This window comes from Pundamilia nyererei, unplaced genomic scaffold, assembly GCF_000239375.1.
Source record: "Pundamilia nyererei isolate P.nyererei 1_Seehausen unplaced genomic scaffold, PunNye1.0 scaffold00005, whole genome shotgun sequence".
Classification (NCBI taxonomy): domain Eukaryota; kingdom Metazoa; phylum Chordata; class Actinopteri; order Cichliformes; family Cichlidae; genus Pundamilia; species Pundamilia nyererei.
The window spans coordinates 6,083,075-6,103,341 of record NW_005187406.1 but is presented as its reverse complement, the minus strand read 5'-3'; the positions used below and the strand labels follow the sequence as shown (position 1 = coordinate 6,103,341).

General features: G+C 38.0%; 1 protein-coding gene and 2 long non-coding RNA genes across 4 annotated transcripts; all 3 read right to left on the bottom strand.

Moving 5' to 3' along the window:
- Window positions 1-138: 138 nt before the first annotated feature.
- Window positions 139-2,763, bottom strand: LOC102207089 (uncharacterized). Its single transcript, XM_005721875.1, has 4 exons — window positions 2,610-2,763; window positions 1,005-1,370; window positions 775-899; window positions 139-682 (listed from the first exon to the last, which is right to left on the bottom strand). Exons 1-4 carry the CDS (start codon window positions 2,704-2,706, stop codon window positions 536-538), a joined length of 735 nt encoding a protein of 244 aa, XP_005721932.1. The 5' UTR covers window positions 2,707-2,763; the 3' UTR covers window positions 139-535.
- A 4,446-nt stretch (window positions 2,764-7,209) lies between these two features.
- LOC102206887 (uncharacterized) lies at window positions 7,210-10,440 on the bottom strand. Of its 2 annotated transcripts, XR_311433.1 has the most exons (5): window positions 10,389-10,440; window positions 9,038-9,131; window positions 8,640-8,942; window positions 8,515-8,559; window positions 7,210-8,405 (listed from the first exon to the last, which is right to left on the bottom strand). It is a non-coding gene; the product is annotated as an uncharacterized LOC102206887 (long non-coding RNA). The 2 variants fall into 2 exon arrangements; XR_001290497.1 differs by lacking the exon at window positions 10,389-10,440 and having other exon boundaries at window positions 9,038-9,136.
- A 6,434-nt stretch (window positions 10,441-16,874) lies between these two features.
- Window positions 16,875-18,691, bottom strand: LOC102206715 (uncharacterized). Its single transcript, XR_311432.2, has 3 exons — window positions 18,643-18,691; window positions 17,322-17,414; window positions 16,875-17,216 (listed from the first exon to the last, which is right to left on the bottom strand). It is a non-coding gene; the product is annotated as an uncharacterized LOC102206715 (long non-coding RNA).
- Window positions 18,692-20,267: the final 1,576 nt, after the last annotated feature.

Here is a 20,267-nt window from a genome sequence, read left to right as displayed (position 1 = left end):
ATTTCACTTCTAGAATATTTTGATGCTTTGATACTTTTGTACTTTTACTAGTACTTTGAATTGAGCCCCATTGAGTTGTTCTTATCATTTAAAAAACAAATACAACAAACAAAGATTTTTCAAAGGAATGGCAAAATGTTAAAAATATCTTTGATTTATTGTACACATCAAATCAGGTAGAAAACTATGGTTCAAAACATTTAGAGCATTCACAAAGAAAAAAGAACAAAACAACACAAAGCTGTTGAAAACTCAACAGGTAAAGCCAGCGTGTGCTAAATCAAAGGAAAAAGTGCTTGGTCTGCAGTTTTTTTTCACCCACACTCTTCACACATTGCACCTGAACACTAAGCATAAACCAGGATGTGGTAGCTCAATCACTTTACTGCAGATAAAACACAAATTTCTGTAAAAGGAAGAGAGATGCACTACAGCAAAAGGTTAAAGATTACGAGTTCAGCCATCTGAAGCCGTCTGTGCAATTAACTGTGCATCACCGCGTGTTGAATTATTAGCACTGCATCGTCTCTGAGCATTACAGGAGACCCCTGAAGTCTGTGTTGACATCCGTGCTTAGAGATGTAACTAAGTAAGCATTGTGATGGTGGCAAGAGCAGGTCTGCCGAGGCCTCTGGGATCTTGGTGGTAATTCAGGCACTGCAGGTCTGAATTTCTTTTTATACTGGAGGAAGACAAAGGAAACGTTTTCACTCGAACACAGTCACATCCTCTTTGCTTGACTTTTAACAACAAGTCTATCTACTTCACACTTACTCGTTTGCACCTCATAATCAGCACTCCAATGATGAGGGACAGTATGACAGTAAATCCTATGACGACAGAGCAAATCAAGGTCAGATCCAGTATGGAGTTTGTGCATTGTTCCTCTGGGCCACCCTCTGTGTGTGAGAGAGAAAAAAGCACGTTATAGACAATTAAATTGAAAGTTACACCACTTTTAATGGAAGTGGATTGCATATACTGAAATGCATGATTCTCTTCACCTTGGACGATAATGACTGTGCCATTGCTGGTCATGAGCAGCTTGTTGAATTTCTCGTCCGTGTAAATCCACTCGCAGTAATACAAGTTTGTGTCCTCGAGCTCCAGCAAAGACAACTGGAAAGTGAACCCACGAAGTTCCTGTGGGATCTTCTTGGCTGGACTTATGATTATTCGGCCTTTGAATTTGTTAGATGTGGTATTCTTGGTGACTGAAAATCCATTCAAGTCCAGGTACACAACATCTTGTTCCTTGTGGAAACGCCTATGCATGTACAGCCCCATTGGATTTTCCAAGGATGTGGTGCACACGATTTCAGCAGATGAATTGACTCTCATGAAAGTGATGGCTGAAGGATTTTGGAAAGCTGTCAGGGAGAGATGAATCGTTAAAAAGAATCACTTATACAGAATTTTTGTTTTGTTTTAACACCTTATACATCAGCTCCACCACAGGGCACTGGCAAATAAACTTTAATTGCAATAAAGCAGAAAAGGCACAATTTGATCCAATTCGTCATTTGCTCAGTTCAGTACAGTTGTTGGGGCTGCAGAAGGTAACCACAAAACCAAACTACACCCAGTAACTGTATATAAAGTGGCCTAACCTAGATTTAGCTGCAGCAACATATTCCAGTCATGTCACTTGCAGTGGGCTTTTTTTGTAGACAACTAACTTCTACGTACATATTTTTGGTGCATCACTACATTTACTGTAAAGAGTGATTTAAAAAGACCTTTTTAAATGATGGGTTTTTTGAGACACTGCTAAGAGGCCCAAAACAGGATGAAGCTGCAAACAAACAGGAAAAGATGACTCAGACTCATCTTCAATGACATCTACAGTTATGTAAAAAACAGGGTTTTCTTCCCAATAAATTCACCCTGGGGTCAGACCATGCAGGGCTCAGAGAAATAGGCAAAAAACGTAAGAGCTTAGGTTTAGACTTCTGGAACTATGAACTTTGGACAGAGTTAAAGCAATGTGGGGACCCTTGGTCATGATGCACGACACTGAGAAAACCAAACACAGCATATCAGCGCGAACACCTCACAGTAAACAGTGAAGCATAGTGGAGGAGGGGTAGTGATTTGGTCTTGTTTTGCAGCCACAGGACCTGGGCACTCTGCAGTTAATGAGCACATGATGATCTTGTTTTGTGTACTAAAACAAGACTCAAATGTGAGGCAACCTGTCTAAGAGCAAAGCATGGCTGAAATTGTGTCACGATCCGAAGCACAGCAACAAATCTACAACAGAATGGCCGAGAAGCAAAAGAATCCAGGCGTTCAATAACTCAGCTTAATCATGTTGCAGCCAGATCTTAAGACAGCTGTGTATGACCAAATGACTGCAAACCTCAGTGAACTGAAGCAGTGCTGTAAAGAAGAGTGGCCCAAAATTTCTCCAAAAGAACATAAGAGACTCATAAAATCACACAGACAAAGCATAACTGCGAGCTAGTGCTGCCTAAGTGCTTCTGCAAGCTCCTAAATCATAGGGTGCACTTAGTTTTTCACAGGACTGCAGAGAGACCTGTGAAAAACATTTTTTCCCACATAAATTTATAATTTTTGTGGATTCAAAAATTCCAAAACACACTCACCTTTCCTGATGTCTAATATTACCTCCGCAGGCATGCAGAGCAGTCCCAGCACACAGCTCCACCAGTGGGCTTTCATCATGCAGTCAGGCTCGCGCATATGCTCTCTGACTGACAGACAGATTGACTACAACATGAACGAGTGTGACAAAGAGAAATGAGGCGTAAAGAGGAAATGAGACACTGACTCTTGGTATTTTATCAGCTGTACGTGGGTGTGTGCATGTGTGCTACATAACATCAAAGATGTGGAAGAGTTTGTTACTGACATAAATTTATTTGAAAAGATGTTCCATTGTACGAAAACTGTCTGATTTACAGTTAATCTGTACAAGCAGCACATACAGGATATTAATCACTTTTCACAGTTCTCAGTTTCACAGTACATTTTCTTATGATTCCTATTTCCATTATGGTTTTCACTTTCAAATGACACATATACACAGAAAGAAATGGTAAAAAAAAGATGAAACAGAGGAAGAGTTGTCTCAGAGGAATTACATTGTTTCCATAATAACATGTTTATAATGCTTCATTCAGTCTACTGTATAAATATGGACTGTATTGATAAGAATTTATGTTTCCACCATGACATCCCCTTTCATCATCCATCACAGTCTAAAGAAAGTGCTGGATGACTTTTACTGTGAGCTGTGATCAGAATTATGTGAAGAAGTCCAGGTGGACAGACATCAATGGATTTACAAAGTAAGTAGGTTATCCAACTTCTCGTCACTTCACATAATGAGAACATGGATGAGAAGTCAACTCTGTGGACATTAATTAGACTCAGTTTTACAACACATACAGGTACAGTCCTATTTTTTCTTAAATGTTTATTCATCAGTCAGGAAATTCACATTCCCAAGTTTGACCCATAGTCTTTCCCTTTTACTCAGGAGACTAAAGTCACGTGGAATGCTTTATTATTCACATCCTATTATTGTATGCATATTAGACTGCATCAAAGAATTCTAAAAATTATTCTCTATGTACAGAGTCAGCTGTGGTAACTGATGAGCTGAATCTTTCACAAACAGCAAACATATGCATTTATGTTCTGCTACAGACTGGTGCAGTCTATGTCACCGTCCTCTCACTTACTCTGTACCTGTAAGTTCTATACAGGAAATACAAAATTACTACAGCAACAGCAGAGGCAAAAACACAACGTACAATGGTTGTCACGCGTGTTGACTCCTCGGGCCTAATGATGTGACCTAGTGTTGGAGCTGGTCCACCTGACAAAGTACAACACAGTTATTCTAACAGATGCACTGAATACAATTTATGTATGTCTGAACAAAACGTACACTCATTCAAACACATAAATTTTAAGATGCTGATAGATACTCACTCTGTAAGTGGACGCTGATAGAAGTTTTATCTGTACAACAGTTTAACACGATTTCAGCTGTGACATTTTCCTCTCTTTGGACATTTAAGATGGTCACTGACAAGCTATTCGGGGGATCCCATTTACAGCCGTATTGTGACAAGCCACAGAGTTTGGTATGATTTTGGTTCATCCAGGAATAATTTAGAGCTCTACAGTCTGAGCCCCCTTTTGAATTTATGTAACAATTTAGAGTCACGTTTTTTCCAAATGTAACATAGTCAGGGTTATTGCAATTAAGTGACACCACTGAAAGAGAAAAAATATTAAAATATTGTTTAATATATTATTACATTTATTCTTCCTTATGTATTTAGAGTTGTCATGCTTTTTGGTACATACTTTTGTACTGATGAGACACTGTTTTGTAGAGCACAGAACAGACTTAACCATTTCTGGAAGCTTCACTTCACTCGAAACTACTGGAAAGAAAAAAAACATATATGAATCAAGAAACAGGGTTTTGCCTGTATATTTGTTTTAAATGAAAAAGTCATCTCAAAATCTGATTACTGGCTTGATTACATCATTATTGTAACAATGCTTCATGGCAGTGAAATCTTATGTGGTTTATTCCCCTTAAATGGTGCAACATTTGTCAGTCAAATGCATTTTTGGGTTGAGCAGCAGAGTTGAGCATGTGGATTGGTGGATCTTCTCCACCAGTGATAAGTCTGAAGAAACACGACATACTGGCAATTGAACCCTATTTATATGAAAGAACCAAACACAGCCACAACAGCCTTGCACCTCTTCTTCACTACCTTGGTCACAAACTGCTGTAGAATCCCATTCTTCAACAAGCATTCATTGCAAGTCAGCCAGTGTGGTTGAGTTGGTCACTCTGACATGAACAGCACGCCCAGGCTGATCCCACAAGTGTTCAAAAGGTCAAGTCTGCAGGCAGGCCATGCCATCCTCTCCACTCGCAAATACACATCGCTAAACATAATGTTCCTCTGCATAATCAGGTTAGAGTGCACATGTTGCTGACACCAGCGCAAACAGGTCTGACCGTGAATCATGACAAGCCTTATGAGGCCGGACACTGGCTATGAGCAGATTGTTCTGGACTGTCTGTGTCCAACGCTGTCGGCTAAATCTTGCCTATGGTTCATAAGTGATGACGGGTTGAGGAAATGGTGTCATTTTCTTGGGTTGCCCACTTTGCAGCCTTGTCTCTGATATAACCTGTTATGTAGAACTTAGTTTCAGTTTGGAGATGCTATGAGGGCTCAATCCAAGTAATGCTGCAACTTGCCAGCTTGAAGTTGCCCTATAGCACAGACCCTATTCAGATCAGTGAAACATGGCATACTTGGAGCAGACACCAGCCGAGCAAGTATCCTGCTACAGGGATATGCCAATAAGATTTATTGGCATTAAGCGTTGTTACAAGAAAGACATAATTGGCCAAACACAAATGTCCTTTGTGCTAAGTTTAGTTCATGTTTCTTTGAGTAGTAGTTGTAAGTATACTGTATACTGATTACTGAAAATACAGATTTAAACATTTCTCATATTTGAGAGTGCAAAAGAAACAGCAGAGATAAATACTAGAAACAGTTAAGTGCAAAGATAGCATGCAAGCTTTCTGTTCATTTGAGTTTTTCCCACATTTCAGCACAAATACATAGATAACTTCAATAACAATAACGTTAACTGCTCTCCTTTAGTGTAACATTTTATAGACTTTACAGAAGCAGCAGCAGAATTCTCATTTATCTCTGCCCATAAATATGTTATTGTGTAACAGTCCTCAGAGGATTTGTAATTAACAGACTTTTTATTGCCAGAATAACTGGTCAGTTTCCAGATAAAAGAGAATGCCTGTAAATGTGACATCTAATCACATATTGTGCAAAAACAGGGCAAAAAGTTTAGTAGTTATTGTAAGAAATACTAAATAACAAAATGTAATAAATTTTGTTTAAATTAGTTCGTCTCTTTACATAATAAGAACTTTTAATTTTGATACTCAGCATTTTACTTTTGTAAACTTAATTTTCTTAAATAAAACTTTGTGAGCAATTTAGGTTATCTAAACAAATCTATTTGCATTATTAGACTTGCATTGCATATAAAAATATGCATATGTTTCATGACTTTGTCAAGGGAAGAAAAGCCAAATAACACTAGCATGAAGAGAATTTTGTTAAAATATGTAAAAGAAGCAGTAATACTTGGCAGAGAACTTCTGTCTTTGGAGAACATTTGAAAAGGAGTCATAACAAACAGGGCAGATTAGGTCAGTGGTGACAAACATACAGCCCGTGATCCACATCTGGTCTGTGAGATAATTTCAGTTATTAATAGCCATCAGCCCTGCTGAGACTTTATTTTGACTTTATTTTGAATGGCACACCATTCGGTGTTCATACAGTTATGTGAGAGAAGGAAGGGGGGCAGATGTTCAGCAATGACAGCAAGTACAGTGGTTCAGTCCAGGAAATAAAACCCCAAGATATTTCATCTGTGATGTTTGCAAAGTTAATTTAAAAATGGTCATTTTTATTGTGCTTGGCCAACAGTATACATAAAAGAATGTCTTGTGTTAACCCGGTGACATTCTCATGCATGAGGTGACTTCAAAAACAGCAAAAAAAAAAAAAAAAATAGCCAGGATAAGTGAACTGTCACCATGAACATTGATGATGTTCCTCTGACATTAAAAATAGATACTGGACCATATGTGACTGTAAGAAGTGAAGAAACCTTTAATACACTTCCTAATGTTTTAAGGGCAAAATAGCAGTTTACTCAGCAGATGAGTGGAAAACATCAGTACTGTTTTGGTACAAGTAGACTATGAAAAACTGAACCCGTTAAAATAATTCTTAAACAAGATGCACAGCCATATGCAGTTCACGCAGTCAGACGAGTACCTAAACCTTTCATGCCTCTTGTGAAAAAGTAACTGCTGAGGCTTGAAAGTGAAGGGATAATAGAAAAGATGATGGTTCCAGTGTGTTCCAGGTTCCAGGTGTTCTACCTGTGGATATGTTTGAATCGATCATGGAAGCTTCACCGTCTTTTGAAACTACATGAAAGAATTTTTTAAAAACTTTTTTTTGTATGTCACTTGACCTAAAGGTTCACCTAACACAGATTCTCTTTAATCCTTTCAGGGAGAAATGCTTGTATGGGTCATTTCAGGAGGCTGGAATAGTTTCAAATGGGATGAAAAAAAACCCATGACACATTTGATTGAAAGACTTGTTACAAGTTGAGTGTATTTTGAACAAAACACTGTTCAATTTTACACAGTTATTACATTTACAGTTATTTTGTAGTGACAAGTGACTCTTTTAACTCCAGCATTAGGTGTTAGCTGTAAACATCTATAAACACAACACTGACATTTAATTTTGGGCTAACATCTTAACAAACAGTGGTTTACACGTAGGCCTGGAAAAATATTACCAGTCAATCTTCCTTTTGCTCTTTTTTTGCTCTCTGTCATTTCTGAAGGAAGTATATGTCTGATAATGTGCCAACCAATGTGCAACAAAAACAGCAGCACTGTAATGATGTAATGATGTGGACGGACTGTCTTGCCACAGTCTTTGAGTTTACTTGAGTTAACATATAATAATGCTACACAGGTGGCAAAAAATCCATGTGCGGAACAGGGAAATGCATTATCCACAGCCCACGAGAGTCCCATCTGTCCATTCATTCATCCATCACAGCCTAAAGTAACAGTTGGATGATTTTTACTGTGAGCTGTGGTCACAATTATGTAAAGAAGTCAAGGTACAGAAACATCAGTGGATTTACAAAGTAAGTATGTAATCCAACTTTGGATCATTTCCCTATTATTAGATCGTGGATGATAAGTAAACAAAATTGACCTGATGTTCACACAATGTCAGAGCTGTGACAAATCTGTAGACATTCATCAGACACATAACAGGTTCAGTCCCAAATGTTCTTAAATTTCCCCATAATGGTTTCATTTTACTGAGCAGACTGAAAGTCATGTGAACGCTCTGTTATTCACATCCTGTTATTGTATATCTATATATTGTATATAAGACATCAAAGAAGTCTAATAAAAAAAAGGTTAATAAAAAACGAACAAACAATATGATGATCAAAGAGTCAGCAGTGATGAGCAGCATCTTTTACAAATAGAAAATATGTCACATACATTCATATACATTCATATTCCCCTCACACTGATAAACAATCATACAAAGAAAAAATACATTTTTAAACAACCGTGAAGTCTTTACTGACTGGTGCAGTGTATGCCACTGTCCTCTCTCTTACTCTGCGTCTGTAAGTTCTATACAGGAAATACAAAATGAACACAACTACAGCAGAGGCAAAAACACAAAGTACAATGGTGGTCACGCGTGTTGACTCCTCCCGCTGCCTGCTGTGTTCTGTTCCTGGACCTGATTCATGCATGGAAGTGGAATACAGTTATTCTAACTGATTCACTGAATAAAATTTGTTACAATATGTAATAATGTACAATGGTTAAGTCGTTGTCTTTCAGCTTACCGTTATCTGGTGGTGTTGTTGGTTGGAAAACGTCCGTTTTTGGATCTGGATAGTAAATTGCAGTTATTTTAACAGTGGCAATGAAAACAATTTATTCTGGATATCTGAACTAAACATACACTCACCAATGATTAGCTGTACTCTGACAGGAAGTGATTTCACCATTCCACAGTTTGACACGATTTCAGCTGTGACATTTGCCTCTTCTTGGACATTTGAGATGGTCAGTGACAGGTAGGTAAGGGCATCCCATGCACAGGTGTATTTTGTGGAATCGGTTTCACATAGTTTGTTGCCATTTGTGTTATGCCAGTCATACTTTTGACCAGTACACACTTTCCCTCCAAAAGTCGAAGTTATGGAACAATTTAGAGTCACATTTTCTCCAGCTGTAGCACTGACAGTGTTGTTGCAATTAAGTGACACAGCTGAAAGAAAGGAAATATTTGATGTTCAATTTCTTCTTCCTTTAGAGCACTCATGTCTATTAGTAACATATCTGGTACAAGCAGTATAGAAATACCTTCATCTGATGAAACACTTCTTTGTAGAGCACAGAACAAACTCAAACATGTCAACATGTACAACATCCTGGAAGCTTCACCTCACCCCAACGGCTGGAAAGAACAAAGTGATTACTGCAGGTTCACTTAAAGTCATGCTGGTTTAGAAAACACAAGAAACATGTTCTCTTTGACACATTAAACATAAAGTAAAATGTGCTTATACCTAAAAATTCATTTAAATTTCTATCATTTGAGAATGCAAGAAAAACAGCAGCGATAGTAACATATGATTATAATAGTTCTATTAAGACATAAACGGACATATCAGCAGTGTTACACGCATTGTATCTTCTGTCACATGTGGAGTCACGCTTCCTACTTTAGTTTGCTGTGAAAACCAAACAATTGTGAGATTGACAAGTTTGAACAGCTCCACAACAGCTGCCAAGAATGTTGGTTCAAACAGGAGCTTCTGTAGGTCATGTGCCATCATCAAGTCGCGTGGCACTGCTGAGACCAGATTCATAGCTTTGCAGATTTAAAACAGAAAACTTTACGGGTGTTAACGGACAAAATGGACTGTTTGGAATAATCCCACCTCTTTTTTTTAGTGTCACATTTTATGTGCTTCTGAGCATATGTGTTCGGTACATTCTTCTGTATTCTGTAAGACTCCCCAGATTAGGATGACTTAATATTGTTAAACAGTCTCCTGGATGACAGTGAAAAGCACCCAAGAAGCATTTTTGGTGGTTTCCCCAATAAAAGCAGATTCATATTCCGACACTTTATGCTTCTGCATTCATGGAGTGCTGCAGTTATTCTAGTACTTCCTTATTAATATTCTTCTTTCTCCTTTTTGCCTGGAAACTCGTGTTACCTGTTAGCTTCCAGCTACAAGTGGCATAGATTGCTTATAAATTACAGCTTGTCAGATGCAGAAAGAAAAACAGAGGAAAGCATTTAGTTGTAAGGTGTAGAAACTGTATATCACAAAATATAATAATTTTTGTTTAAAGTAATAAAATGAATTAATTGTTGTATTCACTTTTTTTTATATAGATAGATATAGTACTAAAAATTTAGATACCCCAAATGAGCCTTTTTACATAATAAGCACTTTTTATTTTTGTTAGTCAAAATTTTGCTTTTGTAAATTTCTTTAAGCATTAAGTAAAGAAGTAACTTTTACTATGTGAGCAATTTGTTGAAGGTTTTCTAAGCAACATTATTTACATTTAAATGACTTGATTACCCTGATAAAAAGATGCATATGATTTATAACCTTTTTTGAAAGAAAACGAGACTGTTAACAATTACCAGCATGTAGAATTAGTTAAAATACATAAAAAAAGGATTAATACTTACTTGGTAGAGAACGTCTCTCTTTGGACAACATTTGTGAATGAGTCGTAAAAAATCAGGGCAGATTAGATTATCCGGTCGAGGTGACACATGATACCAGGGGGAGTTTCTTGCAGGTGAAATGAAACTGCCTGCAGAGATTACAAGACTCATTGGCAAAGAAGAATGGAAAACAAGAAGCAAACACATTCCTTAAAACAGGGTCTAAGGTGACACTTTTCATTTATGAGAGAACAAATGAACTGGATCTAAATGCTTTTTTTCTTCGTCAGTGAATAACACTGGCTTGAAATGATTTTTTAGATTTTACTAAAAGTTTGGTTGGTAGATTAAAAAACAGACGGAATTCAAAAACTAGTTGTGAGGCCTTTCAGGTAAGAATAAAAGAAATAAGCAAAGGTTAAAGACATTGCTTTCTAATGAGAATGCTGTTATTAGTTTCATTCTTTTATTTTCATATATTATATTTTTTAATCAGCATATAATACAAATTTGTATTGAACATAAGTTGTAGTCTTGTTTTTATTGCTAATGCCAGTTTAATCAATCCATCCACGTATCCTCTTCAGGGTCGCAGGGGGTGCATGTCTTTGGACGGTGGGAGGAATCCGGAGTACCCAGAGAGACACAAACTCCACACAGAAAGGAATTGAACTCAGGACCTTCTTGCTTCCCAACAACAGTGCTACCCACTGTGCCACCATTCACTTTAATTTATTAGTTAATTTAAAGGTAAAAGAGGGAACTCATACAGACTTAGCTGTCACGCATTTTTGCTTTTAATTTTTTTCATACCTTCACGTGTACACTACCAGTCAAAAGTTTGGACACACCTTTCCTTTAATGGTTTATCTTTACTTTCATGACTATTTACATTGTAGACTCTCACTGAAGCCATCAAAACTATGAATGAACACATATGGAATTATGTAGTAAATAAAAAAGTGTGAAATACCTCAAAACATGTTTCATGCTTTAGATTCTTCAAAATGTCCACCCTTTGCTTTAATCACTGCTTTGCACACTCTTGGCATTCTCTCGATGAGCTTCATGAGGTCGTCAGCTGAAATAGGTTTCCAACAGTCCTGAAGAAGTTCACAGAGATGCACTTGTTGGCCTTTTGCCTTCACTGTGCGGTCCATCTCAAACCGAACCTCGATTGGGTTTAGGTCAGGCGATTGTGGAGGCCAGGCCATCTGGCGCAGCACTCCATCACTCTCCTTCTTGGTCAGATAGCCTTTACACAGCCTGGAGGTGTGTTTGGGGTCATTGTTGAAAAATAAATGATGGTAGAACTAAACTGGATGGGAAGGCATGTTGTTGCTGGGTCAGTGTGCCTTCAGTTTTGAATAAATCTCCAACAGTGTCACCACCAAAGCACCCCCACACTATACCACCTCCTCCTCCATGCTTCACGGTGGGAACCATGCAAGTAGAGACCATCCGTTCACCTTTTCTGTGTCGCAGACAGACACGGCGACTGGAAACGAAGATCTCAAATTTGGACAAAAACACAGATTTTCACAGGTCTAATGTTCATTCCTTGTGTTTCTTTGCCCAAACAAAGCTGTTCTGCTTGTTGCTTTTCCTTAGCAATGGTTTCTTATCAGTGGTTTTAGACCATAAAGATCTGATTCGCACAGTTTCTTCTGATCAGTTGATGTAAATAAGTGTCTGCTCCTGGAACTCTGTGTGGCATTTATCTGGGCCCTAATCTTTGTCACAGCGCTTAATGGTTTTTCACCACTGCACTTGAGGACACATTCAAAGTTTTAGCAATTTTCCAGACTCACTGAGCTTCAGTTCTTAAACTAATGATTCAATTCTATTTATCCAGAAACAAATCACAGCAACAGTCACCTCAAGGTGATTTATGTTGCAAGGCAGAGACCCTACAATAATACATACAGAGAAAAACCCAACAATCACATGACCCCCTATGAGCAAGCAGTCAGACTGTTGTTTCTCTTTACTTAGCTGATTGGTTCTCGCCATAATATGAATTCTAATCGCTGTCAAATAGGGCTGTCAGCTGTGTACCAACCTGACTTCTGCACAACACATCTGATGGTCTCACAATGAACCTTGAGAAGGCACACATGTGAAGTGAAAACCATTTCATTTGACGACATCACCGACCTCACTGAAAGAAGGCCAAGGGTTTGCAGCGCCGTCAACAAAGCAAAGGGTGGCTGCTTTCAGGAATCTAAAATATAAGATATATTCAGAGTTATTTATCAGTAGTTTTGCTTTGCTGCATAATTCCATAAATCCTGCTCTCTATATTTGATGTCTTCAGTATGTATCTACAATGTAGAAAGTAGTAAAAATAAAGAAGAACCATTAAATGAGAAAGTTTGACTGTTAGTGTATTCATTTTTGACCGTTTATCCTCTCAATAAAGCGTGAAGCTGACATAGAGTTAAAGACAACCATACACCCCCACAAACATGCCCATAACCAGTTTAGAATCACAAGTTAAACTGCCAAACATGCCTTTGGAGGATACCAGAGTGCTGGGAGGAAATGCCACACAGGCACAGGGAGAACAAAGAAACGTAACAAACAACAGCTCTGACCTGTTCACAAACTCTGCAGAAAAAGTGCCAGCACTAAACAATGCACCGCCATTCACTGCATTTGTAAAACAGAAACCACTTTGAACAGATTAAACAAAACTCAAATGTATCCTTTTATTATTCACAAAGGTTTTTATTTAACATTACCATTTTCATGCAGGATGACTCATGTGCACAACCCTACATGATAAATCTACATGACTGATGTAAAAAAAAAAAATCCAAAACAAACAAGCCAGCAGCTGAAGCTAATGTGTGCGGAACCACACAACTGCAGAGTCTTTTGACTCTAAGCTACTTTTCTGGGTAAAGGTGATAAAAAACTCCAGGAAGTCATCAACCTTGCTGCTGGCTTGTCATTTAAATCCTCACAGAGCTCCCTGCAGCAGGTTTTACATTCCTTTTTTTTTTACAAGTGAAATAGGTGCCAAAGCAGGTGTTGCATAAGAAATCTCACGGAGAGAACAGAAACGTTTACTCATGACTGCAGCGCTGATGCTGAGCCAAACTATTTCGATTCAGTTCACTTTTACTGACAGAGTGCCAATCACATCAACAATCTAATGTGTGATCTAAATCTGTGCTGAACGCCCTCTGAAGGAACTTAATCTTATTCGTTTGCCAGTTTAAAGACAGGAAATCGTCCACAAAATCACAAACAAGTAAATATCAGCAGCACTAATGTTGTTGAGTTGTAGTGGAAGCCAGATGCTAAAAACACCTTTTTGTACCAGGTAAATATACTTATTTTGATTCTGCATTTGAGCATGCTCATGCTAACCAAGACGCACACTCAAGAAATGAAAGAGGAAACTGCATTTCCTCGGGGTGCTTGCGAATGTTAGCTCGTGACATACATTCTAGCCTCGCCTCTAAATATTTATGCGGGCCAAGGAGGTAGCACTGAAGCTAAAAACGCAAAACCCAAAACATATGGGCGACATAATGGCGGCTACATCAACTTCAGCATCATCAGAGTGTCTACACTGAAATGAGACAGCTCTTGTTTCAGAGAGGTTCAGACTTTTTAGAGCTTCACATGACAAATATATGACAGCGGGGGAGATTCTAAGTTGAAACTTTTATGCATGCAGTGCCTTGTAATTTATGTTAATGAAATATGCTGTTTGCAAATGTAATCAGCCTCATCATCAAACCTCAACTCAACTGAATAAACATTATAAGACTATCTTGAAAAGCAACCTAATCAGCTGGATGACCTATTGTAGTGTCTAAGAATAATTCAGAGTGAATAATCAGACATTTCAATCTCATCCACCCTTTTCAGGGTGGAGCCTTTAGTTACCATACCCAAGGCAAGGGCTCAAGGTAAAGAACTATTTGTGGCAAAGCAGATCAGATGAGATACACGCACAACATGAGTGCAGTCTCATATTTACACAAAATCACATACAAATCATTGAGCACTTAAAGTAGCATTAATCAGTACAGACACTAGAAACTCAGGCTGCCATTCAATACCTGTACATGAAGTAAACTGGTAATAGAGTTGCTTTATATTAAAGTTTCTGAATTCATACTGTACAAACCCTTGTTTTATTAAACAATGTTTTTTTTCACCTCGCTTGTTCTTTCTGTTCTTCCACAACCTCTTGTCCTCTCTCTTTCCATCCTCGTCACTTAACTAGAAACTGGTCTCCACACACCTTGTGTGAATCGCACACTTGTTCCTGATGACTTTGCTGCTTTATAAGGAAGGGTTATTCTTTACTGTAGCAGTGAAGCCTGGTATGAACTTTTGTGGTGTTTTGTTTCTTATTGTGAGGACTTGGTAATGGCCAAATGAAGCTTTCTGCAGCACCGGCTCATGTATTGAAAAAGGTTCACTACTGAAGCTTTTCAACACATGCTTCTTTGGTGACATTTGGTGGCCACAAATATGAACAGCAGCTTTAATCCACAAATGAAAAGAAAACTGCTGTATTATCATTGCCCACTGAGAGATGCTGATTTGCCAGCCTATATTTAATATCATGTGACATTCTGTGACATCAGCCTGACTTTGCTTGTGACTTCCTGACGTTTGTAAACAAATAGATAAAAATGACATCATATATAACGACATATCACAAAGTATTATAACAGGTTGGACTATGCTTCTGCTGTTAGGTAACTGCCTCAACGTGATTATGTAATTAATTTGTGCATTTATATATATTATATTCTAACTCTTATGTATAGTGTATTTGTATGTATGTTTTGGACCCGGGGGTATACTTGCTTATTAACTAGTAAAATAAAAACATAAAATAAGGTTATTCTGTTTGTTTTTTTCCTCGCTGACTCTGTCTCTCAATGTCTTGGTTTTCTTTTGACACATGTGCCGTCAGCTCAGCTTCAAACGGAGCCGTGTTTTTGACCAGTTCCTCAAATCCAGACAACTTCGCCCCTTGGCTGAATGGAGGAATTATCTGTTGTCGTACATTGGGCCAGAATCAAATATGTGGTTGTCCAAGCAGACTGAAAATTGACTATTTATCTGACATCTCATAATTTCCTCTTGCTTAAGGAGTGGCTATGATCTTTGTAAAACAGCCAGCAAGATTGCAGCACAGGTTTTCCAGACATAGCTGAGACAGCCCTAGTGACATCATCAGGGTCTGTTTCCAGCTGGCCACATTACAGTAACACAATTAGATTTCTTTGTACACTAGTCAAGGTGCAGTTTGTAGATGCTAGATTGTAATGTGGTGGGTGGACGTAACAGAGAGATTTTCAGGTTTTATTCCACATGTAATCAAATCTAAAATACCCTCCAAAAACAAACAAACAAACAAACAAACAGATTATACAATATTCAGAATTTATTGTGGTCACACTATCCCACCATTAACTGGAGACATTGTGGGCTTGTGTACATTTTGACAGTACAGAGGCAGTGTTCACACATCACTGAATGAAAGTAAACAGTATTTTTGTAACAAAGCTCCTCTCAGGAGCACAGCAGACAATATTCAGCTGCAGCTGTGCTCGTTGTTGTTGTTTGTATGTATAAACCTATCGAGTAATGACAGTAATGTTTTTGGGAAGCAGGTGGATCCACATTCATAAACATCAAATACATGCCACATAACACCAAAATCAGTCTTTAATTCACAGTGCAGAATCTGTGCCACTTACATTTCTGTGTGTCTGTGACTTCTATAGAGAGAAAATGGACACAGCTGTGGGAAAAACACAGAGTACGACGGCCATCACATGTGACTTCTCCTGCATTCCTCGTCCATTTCCTGTCACCCTTCCTGTCACCCTTCCTGAAGCTGACAAAGTAAAGTACATTTATTAAAGTACAGTTAACATGAGCATGAAATACAATTGAAATACAAAATATTAATTCACAGACATATTTCTTGTAAATGTACAGTACTGTGCAAAAGTTTTAGGTAGGTGTTAAAAAAAAGGTTGTAAACAAAGAATGCTTTCAGAAATATAAATGATTGTTTATTGGCCCCAAATGTATTGAGCAGCAGGACAACGACCCCTAACGATGGTATGGCGCCCGCAGAGGTCTGATTTTAATATCATTGTGTGTGTCTGGCATTATATGAAGAGACAGAAGGATGTGAGGAAGCCTACGTCCACAGAAGATCTGTGGTTAGTTTCCCACGTGTGGGACTAACAGAGGCTCCTCTTATCTTATCTCTTATCTCTTAGCCAGGAAGAATTGATGGTGTTTTGAAGGCAAAGGGTGGTCACACCAAATATTGATTTGAATGAGATTTCTCTTTTGTTCATTCACTGCATTTTGTTGATTGACAAAAATCAATTATTAACTTTTCCATTTTTGAAAGCATTCTCTGTTTACAACATTTTTTCTCACCTGCCTAAAGCTTTTGCACAGTACTGTATATTTTTGATGATATTACTGAAACTTACTAACCTGCAGCAGGGAATAGTTGTGCAGTAGGGAATAGTTGTGCAGTAGGGAATAGTTGTGCAGTAGGGAATAGTTGTGCAGGATGGGATTTAGCCATACCACAGCCTGACCTGATTTCAACTGTAACGTTCACCTCTTTCGTGACACTTGGGACGGTCACTGAGACATACTTCAGACGATCCCCTTTACAGATGTGTTTTGTCAAACTGCTGTAACATTGTATGGGCTCATTTTTGTTCTCCACGGTATATATATCAAAAACGCTACAGTTTGAGCCATCTTTCCAATTTATGGTACAATTTAGAGTCACACTTTGTCTAACTTCTGCAGTCTTGCTGCAATTCACTGACACAGCTGAAAGCAAAAAAAGCACCAAATGATATTATTATATTTCTTCTTTCTAATGCATTTACATGAATAGCAATACTTCTATTTTTGATACACACATTGTATAATTACCTTGATCTGATGATACAGTGCTTTGTAGAGCAAAGAACAGAGTCAAGCATATCCACAGGTAGAACATCCTGGAAGCCTCAATGTCTTTAAAAACTGGAAGGAAGCAGAAAAGTGTTGCTGTTTTAGAAACAGGGTTTTGTAGTCTTAATTTATTTTTTATTGTGTAATTTAAGATCATCATAAAATTTGAGAAAACAACCATAGCAGTCATTTATGCAAACAATGAGTAAAAACAAAAATTTTAAATGCTCTAACAAAAGCTGAATGTTTTTAAGCTTCAGTGTTTGTCAGGTTAGTTTGTTTAAAGCTGTGCAATCAGTGAGCACCTCAAAAGGAACTTGCACACACAATACACTTCACTTTTACTGAGCGCGATCGTTTTATATGGAATTACAAAAAAAAACCTGCAACAAGTTTCGACAGCTTCCTTAAAGAATGGTAAGAATGCTGATAGCCTGCAAAAAAAACAGAAAGTGGAATAACTGATCCATGGAAGACACCTGAAAGCAGATTAGGTATGAAGATACTCCTTGATAGATACTCCATTCTGTAATATTTGATGCCTGATCTTTTGTTGTGATAGACTTTGGCTGTACATTAGCTAACAACATTGTGTGTCACAGTACATTGATCAGGAGTCTGCTGATCAACAATACTCCGCAGCACACAGTAATCCTTAATAATTTTTCTCTTTAATTTCCCAATAAAGTAGACTTTTGTTCCCATTTCAGGAAATAATATTGTACTTTAAACCTCTGCATTCATCGGACAGCTCCTCAACTAACAATTATTCTGTCCACATTAAGATGTTTGGAATATGATAAATTTTGCAGCTTTGATCTAAGTTTGCACATCTGTCATCATGGTAAACAGCCAGCTTCCTGCACATGCATCCACATCATTTACAATTTAAAGGCATCATCTATTATAAGTAATAAAAGCAAATAATAGCAAAACAAATAGTAAACAAACAATAAATAATAAAATGTAATGGATGTGACTTATACAGATCAAAGCAATGCATATTTGACTAAATTAATAAAAAAAAATTAAATTAGACAGGTAAGAGTGGTACTTTTACTTTTGATATGCAACATTTTGTTTCCACAAACCCACCTAAAGGCACTTTTCTTAAATATAAAATATTTCTCCCAATATCTGTTTAAAATGATCAAAGCAAATCTGTTTGCATCAGCAGCTCTCTATCACCCAAATAAAACCAAGCATATCATTCATTACGTATTCTAGGGAAAAGAAGCAATTTATACCATCTCTTGCAGACAATTTTGGTAAACTAGGTTCACTGAAAAGTAATACTTACTTAGCAGGGAACTTAACTCCTTGCTTGGTATCTGAGAATGACTCAAAAACCAGGAGAGACAGCATTAATCCAGTTCACAGCTGCCACAGGACACCAGTGGGAGTTACCTGAAGAAGAGAAAGTAAGAAGCAGACAGGTTGCTCAACATGAACTCTACCAATGGGGCACTTCAGGTAAGAATAAACCACCAGCTACCAGTTTTGGGGTCATTAATAAAGAAAAGTAAGAGAATAGAAAAACAATAGAAAAATAGTTATCCACAGTTTATTTTTTAATTTGGATATTGGCTACTAATAACTTATTTTGATCCCAGGCCTTGTAACTGACCATTTTCAAGGGAATGTTTGTTAAACTACGTTTTGTTTGTCAAGGGCAGCTTATGCCTTAAGTGTGGGCCTGTTGTGGGTATACTGCAGGGCTCCACTGGGGGTCCCTCTCTACTTAGTGTAGGTAGCCCAATCAATAGGTTGTCACATTTGGACTGAGATGTGCTCTACATTTTACAGCAGAACTGGGGCCTGTGTCTCTGTTGTTCTCTCTCCATGTTAACATCCAGTTGTTGCCCACTCTGGGCACGTGGGTCTGTTTGCTGGGTCAGTGATTATTAGGAATTCCTTTGGCTAATTGCAAGAACATCTGAGTTTAAATCCGCCATCTGCCTGGAGCCTTTTTGTCTGCAATTTGATGTTCTCTCCATGTCTGTTTAGGTTCTCTCCAAGTACTTTGGCTTCCAAAGACATGCAATTAATGAAGTTAGGTTAACTAGGGATTTTCATATTGCCCACAGGTGTGAATGTGAGTTTGAATGGTTGTCTGTCTCTCTACTGATTAACTCAGCATCATTTTTTTTTCTTTGTTAATCTCTGGATCGTCATGTGCCCTTGGGCTCAACACAAGAGCCACAGGCAAATACAGACAAGCTCCCCCAGGTGGTTAAAAGTAAGAATAACCTATTGAGATTTCACCTTCCACGGTTCGTCTTTCCCTGGGCCAGAATTAAATACACTTGATGGTTCAAGCAGAATTGGTAAGTGGTTGGTGATCGGTCCTCCTCTAGCAGCCGACTTCCTTTGGTCTCTGGCTCTTCTCCTCTATACGCCACACCTGCATTTATGAAGGGAGACACCTGATAATTGCTGTCTTTGTTGCTTTCATAGTGACTTTCTGTTTGGGGCTACATCCAGATGACCTCTGGTCTATCTGAAGCCTGTCCTACTTCATGGTCAACACCATACTTAACAGACGATTTAATTGGATTAATAGACAAAGAAGAAAAGCAAAAAAAAAAAGACAAAAAATCAAAAGCAAATGGCAGTTATCACATTGAATGGCAGCAACTTGAATGCTGCACTTGAATAACCCTGCTGCGATTGTAAGACAACATCCAGGTTCAATGCAATTCAGTTCATCGGTCTCAATCCACAGGACACGTCAGGCTTCGCAGGAATAACAAAAATATTACAAAACCGGGGGTGGATTGTGGGCAGAAGGTCATTTATATATTAAAATGGACATTTAAAGAAATAAGCAGGTGTTTTCATCTCTTAACCCTGACATTATTAAAACATTCTTACATGGCACTGTGATTTTGTTGTCTCCGATACAGTCACACACTGTAAAAAAAA